The following is an 18,193-nucleotide window of genomic DNA, read 5'->3' as shown; positions in this document are numbered from 1 at the left end:
CTTTTCAATTCCAGCTGTTTGTCCCCGGGCACCCAGCAGCGGGACAGCCGAATCTCAGCGCTCGGTGCCCGGGCACAGCCACACTCAGGGGGTGGGTGATGGGGGTTAAGGCCGGAGCTGATGCTAAATGCCGGGCACCTCTCGGTCGAAGCGGCCGGGCCTCCTGAGGGCGGGCTCCAAGGCGTCGGGCCGGCTGCTCGCCGCCACCACCAGCAGCTGTGTCCGGGGCTCCAGGCTGTCCATCAGGGTGAGCAACTGACCCACCAGCCGCTCCTCCGGGCCGCTCCCGGCCGCCGCTCTCCGCGGGAAAAGCGTCTCCATGTCGTCGATGAAGAGCAGACAGGGCCCGGCCCGGGCCTGGGCCTGGGCCTGGCCAAACAGCCGCCTCAGCCTCTGCTCGCTCTGCCCGGGCCGGGAGCCCAGCAGAGCGGCGGGAGAGGCCTCGAGAAGCGGGAGGCCGAGTTCCCGGGCCAGGGCCCGGAGCAGCGCGCTCTTCCCCACACCCGGGGGCCCGAGCAGCAGCACTCCCCGCGGGCAGGGCAGCCCCAGGCGGCCCAGGGCCTTGGGGAAGCGGAGCGGGAGGCTCAGCATCTCCCGGAGCGGGGAGGCCGCCTGCTCCAGGCCGCCCAGGCCCAGGCCCCGGGCTCGGAGCTGCTCCGGCCGCAGCACCGCCTCCACCTCCAGCCGGGCCCCGGGGCCCAGGAGACCGGCGCTGCCCGGGCCCAGCTCAGGCTCCACCGCCCGCACCTCCAGGCGGAGCAGCCCGGGCCAGGCCGCAGGCTCCGGCTCCACAACCACAAAGCCCGGCCGGAGATAAACCCCCCGCAGCGGCTCCCGCAGCAACTCCCAGGCCCCGGCTCCGGCCTCTCCCCGCGGAGCCCCGGCCTCCAGCACCACCCGGACGCGGACTCGCCTCAGTCTAACGGAGGAGAGCGGCTGCAGCTGCCCGAGGCCCAGGCTCAGGCCCCGGCAGGGCCTCCCCAGCAGCCCCGGGCTCACGCACTTGGTGTCCAGCTGCAGGAGGCCCTCGGCCCGGTCTCCCCGCGGCCAGGCGGCGCACAGAGCGGCTCCGCCCGGTAAACACACCCGCAGCGGGGAGCCGGGCCGCAGGCCCAGAGCCGCCAGAGCCCGGGGCCCCAGGCGGCAGCGCTGCGAACCCCGGTCCCCGGCTCCGGGAGGCAGCAAGTGGAGAGCAGGCCCGGCCATGACCTCTGACCCGGGGCCATGACCTCTGACCCGGCGGCCCCGCCCCCTTACCCTCGGGCCCCGCCCCCTAACGTCCCGGACCCGCCATGAGCCGCCTGTATGATGATCAGACTCTCCAGAACATTCCGTGGATCCTGGAGCCGCTCCCGGGCCGCTGGGAGCCGGAGGCGCTGCAGGGGTGAGTGCGGGGCTGCGGGCCGGGGTCCGCGGGCCGGGGTCCGCGGGCCGGGGGCCGCCCGAGGCGGAGCCGCTAACCGGATGTTTTGTTCGCAGGGGCCGCGGGGCGGTGTTGGAGGGGAAGCTGCGCGCAGTGAGCCGCCACCAGATCCCCACCAGGGGGCGCCAACCGGTAAGGGGGCGTGGCTGGGTGCTTTGGGGGCGGGGCTGGGGAGATTTGGGGGCGGGGCTTTGGGGGTTGGGGGCGGGGCGGTGTTCGGGGGCGGGACTCGTCCGTTCGGGGCGGGTCTGTGGGTTTGGGGGCGGGGCTAGGGGGTTGGGGCGGGGCTGTGTTCTTTGGGGCGGGGCTTTGGGGGTTGGGGGCGGGGCGGTGTTCGGGGGCGGGACTCGTCCGTTCGGGGCGGGTCTGTGGGTTTGGGGGCGGGGCTAGGGGATTGGGGGCGGGGCTGTGGGTTTGGGGGCGGGGTGGTGCTCGGGGGCGGGACTCGTGGGTTCGGGGCGGGGCTGTGGGGGGCGGGGCTAGGGTGTTGGGGCTGTGGGTTCGGGGCGGGGCTGTGGGGTTCAGGGCGGGGCTAGGGTGTTGGGGCTGTGGGTTTGGGGGCGGGGCTGTGTTCTTTGGGGGCGGGGCTGTGTTCTTTGGGGGCGGGGCTGTGTTTTGGAGTTCTGCAAAGTGAAATCTGAAGATAATTTTTTCATTTAAAAAAATGTTGGTATAATTTTATATTTTTAATTCTTGAGCTTTCCAGGAACGTTACTTTATTCTTTATGTTCAACCAACAAGAATTCACAAAAGGAAGTTTGATTCAGCTGGGGTTGAGATGGAACCAAATTTCGGTGAAACCAAAAAGGTCAACACTGGCTATTTGATGTCTTCCTTCAGTGAGTATCGTGCCATTCAGCGTAGCCGTTCGAAAGAATTCCACCGCCTCCTCCTGTCCCTGTGTACCAGGTTTGAGGGGCCGAATGGCCTCTTCCTGTCCCTGTCTAGCAGGCTTGAGGGGCTGAATGGCCTCCTCTTGAAGGGACAGTGCTCCGAAAGCTTGTGCTACCAAATAAACCTGTTGGGAGTTTAACCTGGTGTTGTGAGACTACTTACTGTGCCTATCCCAGTCCAACGTTGGCAACTCCATATCATGTTCTTGTGTGACAGGTTTGTGTGGCTGAATGGCCGCCTCCTGTCCCTGTGTAACAGGCTCGTGGGGCTGAATGGTCACCTCCTGTCCCTGTGTAACAGGCTCAAGAGGCTGAATGGCCTCCTCCTGTTCCCATGTAACAGGCTTGTGGGGCTGAATGGCCTCCTCCTGTTCTTGTGTAACAGGCTCGAGGAGGGACTGAATGGCCTACTCCTGTTCTTGTGTAACAGGCTCGAGAGGCTGAATGGCCTCCTCCTGTTCCTGTGTTAGAGGCTCGAGGAGGGGCTGAATGGGAAGTTTCCAGTTGACATGGGTGTGGGTGGGATAGGGTGATGAAAGAACAGTTTGCACTGCTCTTCTTTAAGAAACATTCTGTACCCTCGCCTTTCCTTCTCCCCTATGTTCTCTATGAACAGTATGCTTTGTATAGCACACAAGAAACAATCCTTTTCACTGTATACTAATATACAGTATATTAATAAATCAAATAAAAAAAGATAATTACACTTGTTCAAGGCCATTCAGCCCATCTTGCTTGATCCATGCATGGGGATTGTTGGCAGGTGGATGTCAGCCTTTGTGGGAGGCAGGGGGAGTGCGGAACAATGGTGTTGTTCCTCTTCAAGAGTTGGGTTCGGCCAAAACGAAAGAACCGAAAATGGAAACGGTAAAACCCTAGTGAGCAGCAAGTGATGAGAGAAAACTCTCAAAATCAGAAGAATTGATAAAAGTTCCAACGTCGAGCAGCTGAAGCTCTTGGGCCTGATTATAGAATCCCTGCAGTGCAGAAGGAGGCCATTTGGTCCATCAAGCCTGCACTGATTCTCCAATGGAGCATCCTACCCAGGCTCGATCCCTTTAACCCCATGTATCTACCCCATTAATCCCCCAACCCACACATCTTTGCACACTTAGGGACAATTTATCATGGCCAATTCACCTAACCAGCACATCTTTTGACTGTGGGAGGAAACCGGAGCACCCGGAAGAAACCCACGCAGACACGGGGAGAACGTGCAGACTCCACACAGACAGTGGTCCAAGCCGGGAATTGAACGCAGGTCCCTGGCGTTGTGAGGCAGCAGTGCTAACCACTGTGCTACCGTGCCGCTCTTGTTGCTCAATCTTTTCTTGTTTTCCATTGTGTGCTAGAAGTGGAAGCAAAGGGACAAACAGATAAGATTTCTGTGGAGGAGCTGAAGAGTTTGGTGAATAAAGCAGAGTTGGTGAGAATCTCGGAGAAGCACACACCTGATCAAAGCTTGGCATTCTGGATCTCAGAGAAAGAGATGGAAAATATTGAGCTGGAGGTTGGAGATGGATTACGTTTGAAAACTAAAGGGGATAGTCCTTTTATCTGTAAGTTGTGTTCTGTTTGTTAAATGTAATGTGAATTCTCTTGGAATAATTGGCTTTGCTGAGAATCACCATTCTTGTCGGTGTAAACCATTTGCTAGCTGTCTTACAAAAGAACAAGCCAGAATTTCTATAGCGCCTTTCACATTCTCAGGATGTACCAAAGTGCTTGACAGTCAATGAACGGCATCAGAAAGTAGGAAACAAGGCAGAGAAGTTGTGCACAGCAGGATCCCACATTCTCATTCACTCTCACACACCCACTCCACTGAAAATCTTTAAGACCTTTAAAAACACAGCAGGTGATGTTGTGAAAAGCTGTTGTATCCTCTGTGCTTCTCATCTTTGTCATTGCTCCATGGGTGGTTGCATTGCAGCATCGCTGATACAGTCCGGACAGGAAGACCCGGGCGTAAGGACACAGAGCGATCTGTGTGTGCAATTATCTTCACGATCAGCATCAATGTCCTCAGCATCACTGCCGACTGGATAATTTGAGCCAATGTCTATTTATGTGATGAAATGTGAGGCTGAACTTGCTTTGTACTGATTCTATTACTCTGCAGGAAAGTCTCTGTTCAACATAGAACATAGAACAGTACAGTACAGAACAGGCCCTTCGGCCCACGATGTTGTGCCGAGCTTTATCTGAAACCAAGATCAAGCTATCCCACTCCCTATCATCCTGGTGTGCTCCATGTGCCCATCCAATAACCGCTTAAATGTTTCTAAAGTGTCTGACTCCACTATCACTGCAGGCAGTCCATTCCACACCCCAACCACTCTCTGCGTAAAGAACCTACCTCTGATATCCGTCCTGTATCTCCCACCACGAACCCTATAGTTATGCCCCCTTGTAATAGCTCCATCCACCCGAGGAAATAGTCTTTGAATCAGGTATTGCTTCTGGAGATTGGTTTAGCAGCTGGTTGGACGGCTAGTTAGTGATGCAGAGCGACACCAACAGCGTGGGTTCAATTTCCGTACCGCCTGAGGTTATTCATGAAGGTCCCACCTTCTCAACCTCGTCCCTTACCTGAGTTTCGGTGACCCTCAGGTTAAATCACCACACATCCATTGGAGAGCATCCTATGGTCATCTGGGCCTATGGCAACTTTACTGTTACCTCTACCATACCTTGTTGCAACTTACCTTGAGGCAAATCTTTTACTCAGAGGATGGTGGGTACCTGGAACTCACTGCCGGGGAAGGCAGCGGAAGTGGATACGATAGTGACTTTTAAGGGGCATCTGGACAGATACATGAATAGGATGGGAATAGAGGGATATGGTAGGGGGTTTTAGTTCAGTCGGGGCAGCATGGTCGGTGCAGGCTTGGAGGGCTGAAGGGCCTTTTCCTGTGCTGTAATTTTTGTTGTTCTTTGTTCTGTTCTCAGTTTAATGAACACACTGGTGTTCTCATTGTTGTTACAAATCTATTGGAATTTTTTGAGGATGTAACTAGTAGAGTTGACCAAGGAGAACCAGTGGATGTGGTTTATTTAGACTTTCAGAAGGCTTTCGACAAGGTCTCACATAACAGACTACTATGTAAAGTTAAAACACATGGGATTGCAGGTAATGTCTTGAGATGGATAGAAAGCTGGTTAGCAGATAGGAAGCAAAGAGTTGGCATAAATGGGTCTTTTTCTGATTGGCAGTCAGTGACTAGTGGGATTCCGCCTGGGTCTATTTGAGGACCCCAACTGTTCACATTATATATTAATGATTTGGAAGATGGAACTGAATGCATTATCTCCAAATTTGCAGATGATACAAAGTTGGGTGGGAGGGTGAGCTATGAAGAGGATGCAGAGATGCTTCAGCGTGATTTGGACAGGCTGAGTGTGTGGGCATCTGCATGGCAGATGTAGTATAATGTGGATAAATGTGAGGTTATAATTGGTAGCAATAATAGGAAGACAGATTATTACTTGAATGGATGTAAATTGAGAGAGGTGGATACTCAGCAAGACCTATGAGTCCTTGTGCATCAGATTTAGCTGGCATAGGTTGGGGAAGGAAACTGCAGGGGATGGGCACAATTGTAATGTGGAACTTGTTCAAGGAACAGCTACTACGCGTCCTTGATAAATATGTACCTGTCAGGCAGGGAGGAAGCAGACGTGTGAGGGAACCGTGGTTTACTAAGGAGGTTGAATCTCTTGTGAAGAGGAAGAAGGAGACTTATGTTAAGATGAGACGTGAAGGCTCAGTTAGGGCACTTGAGAGTTACAAGTTAGCTAGGAAGGACCTAATGAAAGAGTTAAGAAGAGCCAGGAGGAGACATGAGAAGTCTTTGGCAGGTAGGATCAAGGAAAACCCTAAAGCTTTCTATAGGTATGTCAGGAGTAAAAGAATGACGAGGGTAAGATTAGGGCCAGTCAAGGACAGTAGTGGGAAGTTGTGCGTGGAGTCTGAAGAGATAGGAGAGGCACTAAATGAATATTTTTCATCGGTATTCACACTGGAGAGGGACAGTGTTGTCGAGGGGAGTACTGAGATGCAGGCTGTTGGACTGGACGGGATTGAGGTTAATAAGGAGGAGGTGTTAGCAATTCTGGAAAGGGTAAAAATAGATAAGTCCCCTGGGCCGGATGGGATTTATCCTAGGACTCTCTGGGAGGCTAGAGAGGAGATTGCAGAGCCTTTGGTTTTGATCTTTGTGTTGTCATTGTCTACAGGAACAGTGCCAGAAGACTGGAGGATAGCAAATGTTGTCCCCTTGTTCAAGAAGGGGAGTAGGGACAACCCTGGTAATTATAGACCGGTGAGCGTTACTTCTGTTGTGGGCAAAGTATTGGAAAGGATTATAAGAGATAGGATTTATAATCACCGAGAAAGGAATAATTTGATTAGGGATAGTCAGCACGGTTTTGTGAAGGGTAGGTCATGCCTCACAAACCTTATTGAGTTCTTTGAGAAGGTGACCAAAGAGGTGGATGAGGGTAAAGCGGTTGATGTGGTGTATATGGATTTCAGTAAAGCGTTTGATAAGGTTCCCCATGGTAAGCGTTTGCAGAAAATACGGACACATGGGATTGAGGGTGATTTAGTGGTTTGGATCAGGAATTGGCTAGCTGTAAGAAAACAGAGGGTGGTGGTTGATGGGAAATATTCATCCTGGAGTTCAGTTACTAGTGGTGTACCGCAAGGATCTGTTTTGGGGCCACTGCTGTTTGTCATTTTTATTAATGACCAGCTGAGGGGGTGGAAGAGTGGATTAGTAAATTTGCGGATGACACTAAAGTCGGTGGAGTTGTAGACAGTGCGGAGGGAAGTGGCAGGTTACAGAGGGACATAGATAAGCTGCAGAGCTGGGCTGAGAGGTGGCAAATGGAGTTTAATGTGGAAAAGTGTGAGGTGATTCACTTTGGAAGGAGTAACAGGAATACAGAGTACTGGGCTAATGGTAAGATACTTGGTCGTGTGGATGAACAGAGAGATCTGGGTGTCCATGTGCATAGATCCCTGAAAGTTGGCACCCAGGTTGATAGGGTTGTTAAGAAGGCGTACGGTGTGTTAGCTTTTATTGGTAGAGGGATTGAGTTTCGGAGCCAGGAGGTCATGGTGCAACTGTACAAAACTCTGGTGCGGCCGCACTTGGAGTATTGCGCACAGTTCTGGTCGCCGCATTATAGGAAGGATGTGGAAGTGTTGGAAAGGGTGCAGAGGAGATTTACCAGGATGTTGCCTGGTATGGTGGGAAAATCGTATGAAGAAAGGCTGAGGGGCTTGAGGTTGTTTTCGTTGGAGAGAAGAAGGTTAAGAGGTGACTTAATAGAGGCATACAAGGTGATCAGAGGATTAGATAGGGTGGATAGTGAGAGCCTTTTTCCTCGGATGGTGATGGCTAGCATGAGGGGACATAGCTTTAAATTGAGGGGTGAGAGATATAGGACAGATGTTAGAGGTAGGTTCTTTACTCAGAGAGTAGTAAGGGCGTGGAATGCCCTACCTGCAGCAGTAGTGGACTCGTCAATGTTAAGAGCATTCAAATGGTTATTGGATAAACATATGGATGATATTGGAATAGTGTAGATTAGAGGGGCTTTAGATTGGTTCCACTGGTCGGTGCAACATCGAGGGCCGAAGGGCCTGTACTGCGCTGTAATGTTCTATGTTCTATGTAAGTGCGCAGGTACAGCAGGCAGTAAAGAAGGCAAATGGTCTGTTGTCCTTCATAGCGAGAGGATTTGAGTATAGAGATAGGGATGTTTTGCTGCAATTGTACAGGGCGTTGGTGAGGCCACACCTGGAGTATTCTGTGTAGTTTTGGTGTCCTTATCTGAGGAAGGATGTCCTTGCTATAGAGGGAGTACAGCGAAGGTTTACCAGGCTGATTCCTGGGATGGCAGGTCTGTCATATGAGGAGAGACTAAGTCGGTGAGGATTATATTCACTGGAGTTTAGAAGAGTGAGAGGGGATCTCATAGAAACTTATAAAATTCTAACAGGGTTAGACAGGGTAGATTCAGAAAGAATGTTCCCAATGGTGGAGGAGTCTAGAACTAGGAATCATAGTTTGAGGATGAGGGGTAAACCTTTTAGAACTGAGGTGAGGAGAAATTTCTTCACCCAGAGGGTGGTGAATGTGTGTGGAATTCACTCCCACAGAATGTAGTTGAGACCAAAATGTTGTCTGATTTCAAGGAGAAATTAGATATAGCTCTTGGGTCTAAAGGGATCGAGGGATATGGGAGGAAGGGGAACCAGGATATTGAATCGATGATCAGCCATGATCAAAATGAATGGTGGAGCAGGTTCGAAGGGCAGAATGGCCTCCTCCTGCTTCTAGTTTCTATGTTTCTATTTAGGCTTCCTTCTAATTTCTAATTTAAGCAGAAGAGATCTCATTGATTGTCTTGTGACCTGCTGAGAGAGAATAGTTTGACATGGGGGGAAACTAAAACTAGATTAAAAATAAGCGATCTTCCCATTGAGACAGAGATGAGGAGACTTTTTCTCCTAAAGTGTCATGAACTGTGTGGAATTCCCTTTCCCAGTAAGTAGTAGAGGTCGGGTTTTTGAACTTATTTAAGGCTGGGAGGGAGGGTTATGGGGGGCAGACAAGAAAGTGGAGTTGAAACCACACCCAGATCAGCCAATGACTGTACTGAATGGTGGGGTAGGCTGGAAGGGCCGAATGGCCTATTCCTGCTCCTATGACACTGGAGTAAATCCCCTTCTCTTCAAAATAGTGCCATGAGATTGTTTACATCAACTCAAACTGCCAGATGGGGTCTCGGGCAGAAAGACTGCATCTTAGAGAATGCCGCGCTCCCCTTGTGCCGCGCTCCCCCAGTGCCGCGCTCCCCCTGTGCCGTGCTCCCCAGTGCCGCGCTCCCCCAGTGCCGCGCTCCCCCAGTGCCGCGCTCCCCCAGTACCCCGCTCCCCCAGTGCCGCGTTCCCCCAGTGCCGCGCTCCCCCAGTGCCGCGCTCCCCCAGTGCCGCGCTCCCCCAGTGCCGCGCTCCCCCCAGTGCCGCGCTCCCCCCAGTGCCGCGCTCCCCCAGTGCCGCGCTCCCCCAGTGCCGCGCTCCCCCAGTGCCGCGCTCCCCCAGTGCCGCGCTCCCCCAGTGCCGCGCTCCCCCAGTGCCGCGCTCCCCCCAGTGCCGCGCTCCCCCAGTGCCGTGCTCCCCCAGTGCCGCGCTCCCCCAGTGCCCCGCTCCCCCAGTGCCCCGCTCCCCCAGTGCCGCGCTCCCCCAGTGCCACGCTCCCCCAGTGCCGCGCTCCCCCAGTGCCGTGCTCCCCCCAGTGCCGCGCTCCCCCAGTGCCGTGCTCCCCCCAGTGCCCCGCTCCCCCAGTGCCGCGCTCCCCCAGTGCCGCGCTCCCCCAGTGCCGCGCTCCCCCAGTGCCGCGCTCCCCCAGTGCCGCGCTCCCCCAGTGCCGCGCTCCCCCAGTGCCGCGCTCCCCCAGTGCTGCGCTGTGATATCAGCCTTGATTTTTATTCATTAGTCCCAGTGAGCTTCCTATCGACTGAGCCAAAGCTGACACTTGATGGAATATAGCAAATAATGAGCAATTATCCAGATAAAGCAGTAATGCTGTGTCCTCGTGTCCGTTAACTGGGGAACCTGTGAAGGTCAGTGAGTGATTTTTGCATAAATTAGATTGACTCTTTGTCTTCTGACAGATTTAGAGAGCAGCCAGCTCTTGCTGAAGTGACACAAACTCTTGTTTTATCAGATTCGCTGGCCAAAATGGATGCTGGAACTGTGACTAAATGCAACTTTGCAGGAAGTGAAAAGACGGGAACTTCTTGGACTGACAACATATTTGCTGCAAAGTGTAAAAATGAGCAAGAGGCCAAAGCTCGCAGCCAGGGAGAAGCAGCTGATGAGGATGAGTGGGTGAGATATGGATGGAGAGAGTTCCCTTCACTCATTCCTTTTACAGGGAAATTTAACAGATAGTTAAAGTTGTGTAACTTAATCATATTCATTGTCCAGGAACTGATTGGATTGAAGCAACAAATGTACCAAGGGTGCATGAGAAGGTCAACAGATTACATCCAGTATGAACCAGGAACTCTTTTTACAAAGTAAGGAAAGGATAGACGTTGCCCTGGTAACTCATTGAAGTAACAAAATGCAAATTGTTTGTGGCAATTTGTAAAATTATTTTAAAAACGTTTTGAACCCATTGAAGGAAACTTTATTAGAAGGTCACAATTATAAAAATGATTTAGTTTTTGTTTGAACACTTTAGGAATAGCCGGGTGTTGTGGGGGTAAATCCCACTGCAGCAGTGGATCAGTGGCCTGGCTCCTGAGAATCAGTCGAATGGAATGAAATATTGGGAGCTGTGTGTAATGGCAGCTGATCTGAAACCGTTTGGTGTCAGTGTGCAGGACGATGTTTTAAGCTGATTTCTTTTCCTGATCAATGAAAATATTTGAAACCGTTCCAAGAGATTTTGAATCAAAGCCACAGGAAGTGAATCTTTGATCAGAAACAGGTTTATCCACCCCCCCTCCCCCCTCCCCCCACACTATTCAGTTCCGTAAAGCAGTTCATTGATTTTCTGCTTCTGATGAAGACTGGATCCTAAAAATGGGACTGGTTGATTTGACTGACCTCTGTATGTCTGGTATTTTCCATTTTCACATGTAGAGCCATAGAGGTTTACAGCATGGAAACAGGCCCTTTGGCCCAACTTGTCCATGCCGCCCCTTTTTTTAACCACTAAGCCAGTCCCAATTGCCCGAGTTTAGCCTAATCCCTCTAGACCCATCTTACCCATGTAACTATCTAAACGCTTTTTAAAAGACAAAATTGTACCCGCCTCTACTACTACTTCTGGCAGCTTGTTCCAGACACTCACCACCTTCTGTGTGAAAAAATAGCCCCTCTGGACACTTTTGTATCTCTCCCCTCTCACCTTAAACCAAGCCCTCTAGTTTTAGACTCCCCAACCTTTGGGAAAAGATATTGACTATCTACCTTGTCTATGCCCCTCATTATTTTATAGACCTCTATAAGATCACCCCTCAGCCTCCTACGCTCCAGAGAAAAAAGTCCCAGTCTGTTCAGCCTCTCCTTATAACTCAAACCATCAAGTCCCGGTAGCATCCTAGTAAATCTTTTCTGCACTGTTTCTAATTTAATAATAGCCTTTCTATAATAGGGTGACCAGAACTGTACACAGTACACAGTGTGGCCTTACCAATGTCTTGTACAACTTCAACAAGACGTCCTAACTCCTGTATTCAATGTTCTGACCGATGAAAGCAAGCATGCCGAATGCCTTCTTCACCACTCTATCCATCTGTGACTCCACTTTCAAGGAGCTATGAACATGTACCCCTCGATCTCTTTGTTCTGTAACTCTCCCCAATGTCCTGCCATTAACTGAGTAAGTCCTGTCCTGGTTCAATTTACCAAAATGCATCACCTCGCATTTATCTAAATTAAACTCCATCTGCCATTCGTCAGCCCACTGGCCCAATTGATCAAGATCCCATTGCAGTCAGAGATAACCTTCTTCACTGTCCACTATGCCACCAATCTTGGTATGATCTGCAAACTTACTAACCATGCCTCCTACATTCTCATCTAAATCATTAATATAAATGACAAATAACAGTGGACCCAGCACTGATCCCTGAGGCACACCGCTGGTCACAGGCCTTCAGTTTGAAAAACAACCCTCTACAACCACCCTCTCTGTCTACTGTCATCAAGTCAATTTTGTATCCATTTAGATACCTCACCCTGGATCCCGTGAGATTTAACCTTATGCAACAACCTACCATGCGGTACCTTGTCAAAGGCCTTGTTAAAGTCCATGTAGACAACATCAACTGCACTGCCCTCATCTACCTTCAAAAAACTCAATCAAATTTGTGAGACATGATTTTCCACTCAAAGCCACACTGACTGTCACTAATCAGTCCTTGCATCTCCAAATGCCTGCAGATCCTGTCTCTCAAAATACCTTCCAACAACTTACCCACCACAGATGTGAGGCTCACCGGCCTGTAGTTCCCAGGCTTTTCTCTGCAGCCCTTTCTAAACAAAGGCACAACATTTGCCACCCTCCAATCTTCAGGCACCTCACCTGTGGCTGTCAATGATTCAAATATCTCTGCTGGGGGACCCAAAATTTCCTCCATAGTCTCCCACAATGTCCTGGGATACACTTCATCAGGTCCCGGGGATTTATCTACCTCGATGCGCTTTAAGACTTCCAGCACCTCCTTCTCTGTAATATGTAAAGTGTGCTTCATTTATTCAACAGTTTCAACTAAAGGGGATTTGGATGGGGAAGAGTTCGTTCGGTGTGTTCAGGAGGGTTTCCTGACACAGCATGTGGACAAGTCTACAAGAGGAGAGGCTGTACTTGATCTGATACTGACCAATGAACCTGGACAGGTGTCAGATCGCTCAGTGGGAGAGCATCTTGGGGATAGCGATCATAACTCTATCTCCTTTAGGCTTGCATTGGAAAAAGAGAGGATCAGGCAAGCTAGGAAAGCGTTTATATGGAGTAAGGGGAAATATGAAGACATAAGGCAGCAAATTAGAGGAGTAAATTGGAAGGAGGTATTCTCGGGGAAATGTACTGAAGAGAGGTGGCAGTTTTTCAAGGAATGTCTGTCTAGAGTTCTACAGGACAACGTTCCGAGCAGACAGGGAGGTGTTGGTCGGTTAAAGGAACCGTGGTGCACGAAAGCTGTGCGGGACCTAGTCGAGAAGAAAAGGAAAGCGTACAAAAGGCTCAGAGAGCTTGGCGAAGATAGGGATTTAGAAGAGTATACGGCTTGTAGGAAGGGACTAAAGAAGGAAATTAGGAGAGCCAGAAGGGGTCACGAGAAGGCCCTGGCAGGTAGGATTAAGGAGAACCCTAAGGCGTTCTATAAATATGTGAAGAGTAAAAGGATGAGACGTGACGGAATAGGGCCTATAAAAGGTGAAGGCGGGAAAGTCTGTACGGAACCAGTAGAAATGGCAGAGGTGCTCAATGAGTATTTTGCCTCGGTTTTCACGGAGGAGAAGGACCTGGGTGGATGTACAGCTGGCGTGCGGTGGACTGAAAGGATTGAGTATGTGGATTTTAAGAAAGAGGTTGTGCTGGAATCTTTGAATGGCATCAAGATAGATAAGTCGCCGGGTCCGGATGGGATGTACCCCAGGTTACTGTGGGAGGCGAGGGAAGAGATTGCAGAGCCTCTGGCGATGATCTTTGCGTCGTCGATGGAGACGGGAGAGGTGCCGGAGGATTGCGGATGTGGTTCCTATTTTCAAGAAGGGGAATAGGGATAGCCCAGGAAATTACCAACCGGTGAGTCTAACCTCAGTGGTTGGTAAACTGATGGAGAAGATCCTGAGGGACAGGATATATGAGCATTTAGAGAGGTTTAGTATGCTCAAGAATACTCAGCATGGCTTTGTCAAGGGCAGATCGTGCCTTACGAGCCTGGTGGAGTTCTTCGAAAATGTGACTAAACACATTGATGAAGGGAAGGCGGTAGATGTGGTTTATATGGATTTTAGCAAGGCGTTCGATAAGGACCCCCATGCAAGGCTTCTGGAAAAAGTGAGAGGGCATGGGATCCAAGGGGCTGCTGCCCTGTGGATCCAGAACTGGCTTGCCCAAAGGAGGCAGAGAGTGTGTATCGATGGGTCTTTTTCTAAATGGAGGTCGGTCACCAGTGGTGTGCCCCAGGGATCTGTTCTGGGACCCTTGCTGTTTGTCATTTTCATAAATGACCTGGATGAGGAAGCGGAGGGATGGGTTGGTAAGTTTGCCGACGACACGAAGGTTGATGGGGTTGTGGATAGTCTGGGGGGATGTCAGAAGTTACAGAGGGACAGAGATAGGATGCAAGACTGGGCGGAGAAGTGGCAGATGGACTTCAACCCAGATAAATGCGTCGTGGGCCATTTTGGAAGGTCAAATAGGATGAAGGAGTACAACATAAAGGGAAAGACTCTTAGTACTGTCGAGGATCAGAAGGACCTTGGGGTCCATAGGACTCTAAAATTGGCCCCGCAGGTGGAGGAGGTGGTTAGGAAGGTGTACGGTGTGCTGGCCTTTATCAATCGAGGGATTGAGTTTAGGAGTCCGGGGATAATGATGCAGCTATATAAGACCCTCGTCAGAACCCACTTGGAGTACTGTGCTCAGTTCTGGTCGCCTCACTATAGGAAGGATGTGGAAAAGATTGAAAGGGTGCAGAGGAGATTTACAAGGATGTTGCCTGGATCGAGTGGCATGCCTTATGAGGATAGTCTGAGGGAGCTCGGTCTTTTCTACTTGGAGAGACGAAGGATGAGAGGAGATCTAATAGAGGTGTATAAGATGTTGAGAGGCGTAGATCGGGTGGACTCTCAGAGGCTTTTTCCCAGGGTGGAAATGTCTGCTACGAGAGGACACAGGTTTAGGTTGCTGGGGGGTAGGTACAGGGGAGATTTTAGGGGTAAGTTTTTCACACAGAGGGTGGTGGGCGAGTGGGATCGGCTGCCGTCAGTGGTGGTGAAGGCAAACTCAATAGGGTCTTTTAAGAGACTCCTGGATGAGTACATGGAGCGTAATAGGATGGAGGGTTATAGGTAGGTCTAGAAGGTAGGGATGTGTTCGGCACAACTTGTGGGGCTGAAGGGCCTGTTTTGTGCTGTCGTTTTTCTATGTTTCTATGTTTCTAAATGGATATTTTTCTCCTCCAGGATGACTGAGATTCCGGAAAGTCGATGAAACGGAGAAATGCCGGCAGTTTGGGAGATTATTAACAGGATGAGATGCCTGAGAACAAAGTGCTTTTTATTCAACCTCTCTTTTTGACGTTCTCTATTATTAAAATTTTGAACAAAGCTTCACACATAAACCTTTCTAACTGGCTTTAAACTTGAGCCTCTTTAAATTTCCCCAAGTTAACTGAAGAATTGCCGAGGTTTTGAGATAATGGCCTGAATTTTACTGGTACTCCCGCCCTGGAATCGGGGCGGGCGCGGCTCACAGAGCGGAATTCTCCGTTGGCCTTGGGCGGGACGTTACGAGCCTTGTCCGAGTGAGGTCGGGAAATCCCGGCGTACATCTGCAAAGGTGTTGCTTACTTCACTTTTAAGCTAATCCTCAAAGTAACCTTTTTTGGAACAAAGTCACCTTGTGATTGGCTTGGGGATGTGGTTGTTTGGACCGGTTATATATCTCGACTCCACTCTGCTCCTGTGTCAGTAAGTCTCTCTTTATGTGTGCTCAAGTAACCATCCAATCACTGTCGTCCACCTCCATGTACTTAACCTCAATTGATGCAATTACAAAGAGGGAGGATCAACAATCCAACAGTCGTTCGATAACAGGAGCAAATTTCCCCCTAAGGTAGCGTTTAGCATTAGAAATCTGGATAGTAATTATGGTCCTTACTCTGCGATTCTCTTCATGAACATCTCCCCTTACTCTCTCACGACATCAATTATATTCTTATGTCCTTCCTCCTTATAAACAGACCTGATCCACCACATTTACCTCCTCAAATTAATCTCCCAAATCTTGCTTGTCTACTTCCTCTCATTTGGCTGAGAAAGTGTCTTGTTGTGAAATATATTTGTTAGCAGTATTATGTGAACTGACTGGGGCATCGATTGGGTTTGGTGTTGGTTGGTAATGCCAGGCGTACACGGTGCTGCATCATATTGATATGATTTGACTTTATCCTTGCAATTGTCTGGCAGTCTGTTCATGAATGCTTGAAGGCCTGAATATTTCTATTCTTGTTGAGGATTGGGGAATGGACTGTCTGTCTTTTCTGAGAGTGAGTGGTATTAGCAACTAGAGCCAAGCGGTAAATTACAAAAAGAAACTGCAAAATAACGAGTGGAAAGAAAACAAAATGGAAGTTATTCCACTAAATTCTTAATGTGGGGAGTCAAGTTTCATGTAAGACCATTTGATTTTGGCTAAAGGACAAATGTTTGTTCACCAACTGGAAACTTTCCTGGCTCCTATTGTTCAAGACTGTATAAATTTGACTGCCTGTTCTACCTGTCATTTTATATAAACTGTGTTCAATGGCTGGCAGACAGATTGAGGTGGGAAGGAAGACCGATTACAAGAAAAGTAACAAGTATAATTTTTATGCTTCAATGCTGAGATGTTTCACCAATTTCCAGATGCAACTAAACACAACTTGCTGCCGATTTCCTCCAGCAACCCGGAAATCAGGAGGAGTCTGAACAGCGTAATGTGGGCGGCACGGTAGCACAGTGGTTAGCACTGCTGCTTCACAGCTCCAGGGTCCCGGGTTCGATGCTCGGGTCACTGTCTGTGTGGAGTTTGCACATTCTCCTCGTGTCTGCATGGGTTTCCTCCGGGTGCTCCGGTTTCCTCCCACAGTCCAAAGATGTGCGGGTTTGGTTGATTGGCCAGGTTAAAAAAAATAAAATTGCCCCTTAGAGTCCTGGGATATGTAGATTAGCGGGTAAAATATGTGGGGGTAGGTCCTGGGTGGGATTGTGGTCGGTGCAGACTCGATGGGCCGAATGGCCTCCTTCTGCACTGTAGGGTTTCTATGAGATAGGGAGAAACTTTTCCCATTGGCAGTAAGATTGATGAGTTAAAGTGAATGACAAAAGAATCAAAGTCAACATGAGAGATAAGCTTTTGATGCAGCAAGTGTTTAGGATGTGGAATGTGCTTCCTGTTTGTGTGGCAGAGACAGGTTCAGTTGAGACTTTCGAAGGGGATTGGATTATCTGAACAGGGTTCAGAGCAGTGAACTAGCTGAGATGCTCTGAGAGAACTGGTGTGGACACAATGACCTGAATCCTGTGCTGGAACTCTTTTGTTCTTTGATTCTCTGAATTCTTCCTTTCAAAACAATAGAGCTTCTGTATTTCAAATGTTTATACTTTTATTAATGGAATATTATAGAGCTTCAATCTGATTAGACCAATTTTGATACTGCTAGATTGCTTCGTTTCCACAGAGAGTCGAGTTGGTTGTTTAATTTCAGTGGCTTTATTCAGCACCCAAAGGTGCGGCACATTTACCCTTCTTTAACTGTTCCCCAGGCAAAAGGGAGACAGCTGTTCGTGCACTTAGTTCATATACCCGTGACATCACTGGTCTTAACCTCATTGGTGCGTTTAAATTGTACTGCGAGGCCTTGATTGGTCTTCACTGGGACTGGGGCTGAGGTTGCCCTGATTGGTCGGGCGCGCATCACCAGCAGCGTGATGTTGGTGTCACATGGGCCGCAGGGCCGAAATCTGAGGTGCAGCGCCATTTTGATTGGGCGCTGGAGGAGGGGGTGGCGGCGGCCATTTTACAGGGAGATGTTTCCCGATCGAGAATCGGGTGCCAGTGGAGAAGGTCAGGCTCCACCCCCGCAATCAGCATCACTCCCGGCACAGTCCCATCATCCTAGGAACTCGGCGAGATTAAACGAATTCACCCACGATTCCAGCGTCACAATGCGCCGCCAACAAAGATGGTGGCTGTTAATGCACATGCTCCATCAGTGGGTTTCCTCCCATAGTCCAGAGAGGTGCAGGTTAGGTTAATTTGCCATACTAAATTGTCCATTAGCATCCCAAGATAGGGGAATTAGTGGGGTAAATATGTGGGGTTACGGGGATAGGACCTGGGTAAAATGCACTGTCGGAGAGTCGGTGCACACTCAATGGGCCGAATGGCCTCCTTCTGCACTGTAAGGATTCTGTGGATACCTCGCATTAAGTTGATTTTTCTTTACACTTTAGCTATGACTGTAACACTACATTCTGCACTCTCCTCTATGAACGGTATGCTTTGTATAGCGCGCAAGAAACAATACTTTTCACTGTATACTAATACGTGACAATAATAAATCAAAATAATTC

General features: G+C 49.9%; 2 protein-coding genes across 3 annotated transcripts in view; one reads left to right on the top strand and one right to left on the bottom strand.

The window, feature by feature from the left end:
• afg2b (AAA ATPase AFG2B) overlaps positions 1 to 1,247 on the bottom strand; it is a 17,345-nt gene extending 16,098 nt beyond the window's left edge. The window contains exon 1 of the mRNA XM_078241139.1: positions 139 to 1,247. Within this exon, the coding sequence (XP_078097265.1) occupies positions 139 to 1,206 (1,068 nt within the window). The 5' untranslated portion in view covers positions 1,207 to 1,247. The remainder of the gene's footprint in view (positions 1 to 138) is intronic.
• arpin (actin related protein 2/3 complex inhibitor) lies at positions 1,245 to 18,193 on the top strand. 2 transcript variants are annotated; one of them, XM_078241142.1, is made up of 6 exons: positions 1,245 to 1,384; positions 1,480 to 1,555; positions 2,130 to 2,262; positions 3,669 to 3,875; positions 10,059 to 10,222; positions 15,041 to 18,193. In XM_078241142.1, exons 1-6 carry the CDS (start codon positions 1,293 to 1,295, stop codon positions 15,047 to 15,049), a joined length of 681 nt encoding a protein of 226 aa, XP_078097268.1. In that variant the 5' UTR covers positions 1,245 to 1,292; the 3' UTR covers positions 15,050 to 18,193. The 2 variants fall into 2 exon arrangements, with proteins under 2 accessions (XP_078097268.1, XP_078097271.1); XM_078241145.1 differs by lacking the exon at positions 1,480 to 1,555 and having other exon boundaries at positions 1,267 to 1,384.

This window comes from Mustelus asterias, chromosome 24, assembly GCF_964213995.1.
Source record: "Mustelus asterias chromosome 24, sMusAst1.hap1.1, whole genome shotgun sequence".
Classification (NCBI taxonomy): domain Eukaryota; kingdom Metazoa; phylum Chordata; class Chondrichthyes; order Carcharhiniformes; family Triakidae; genus Mustelus; species Mustelus asterias.
Note: the sequence above shows the minus strand (reverse complement) of the source record. Positions and strands in the feature narration are given on the sequence as shown.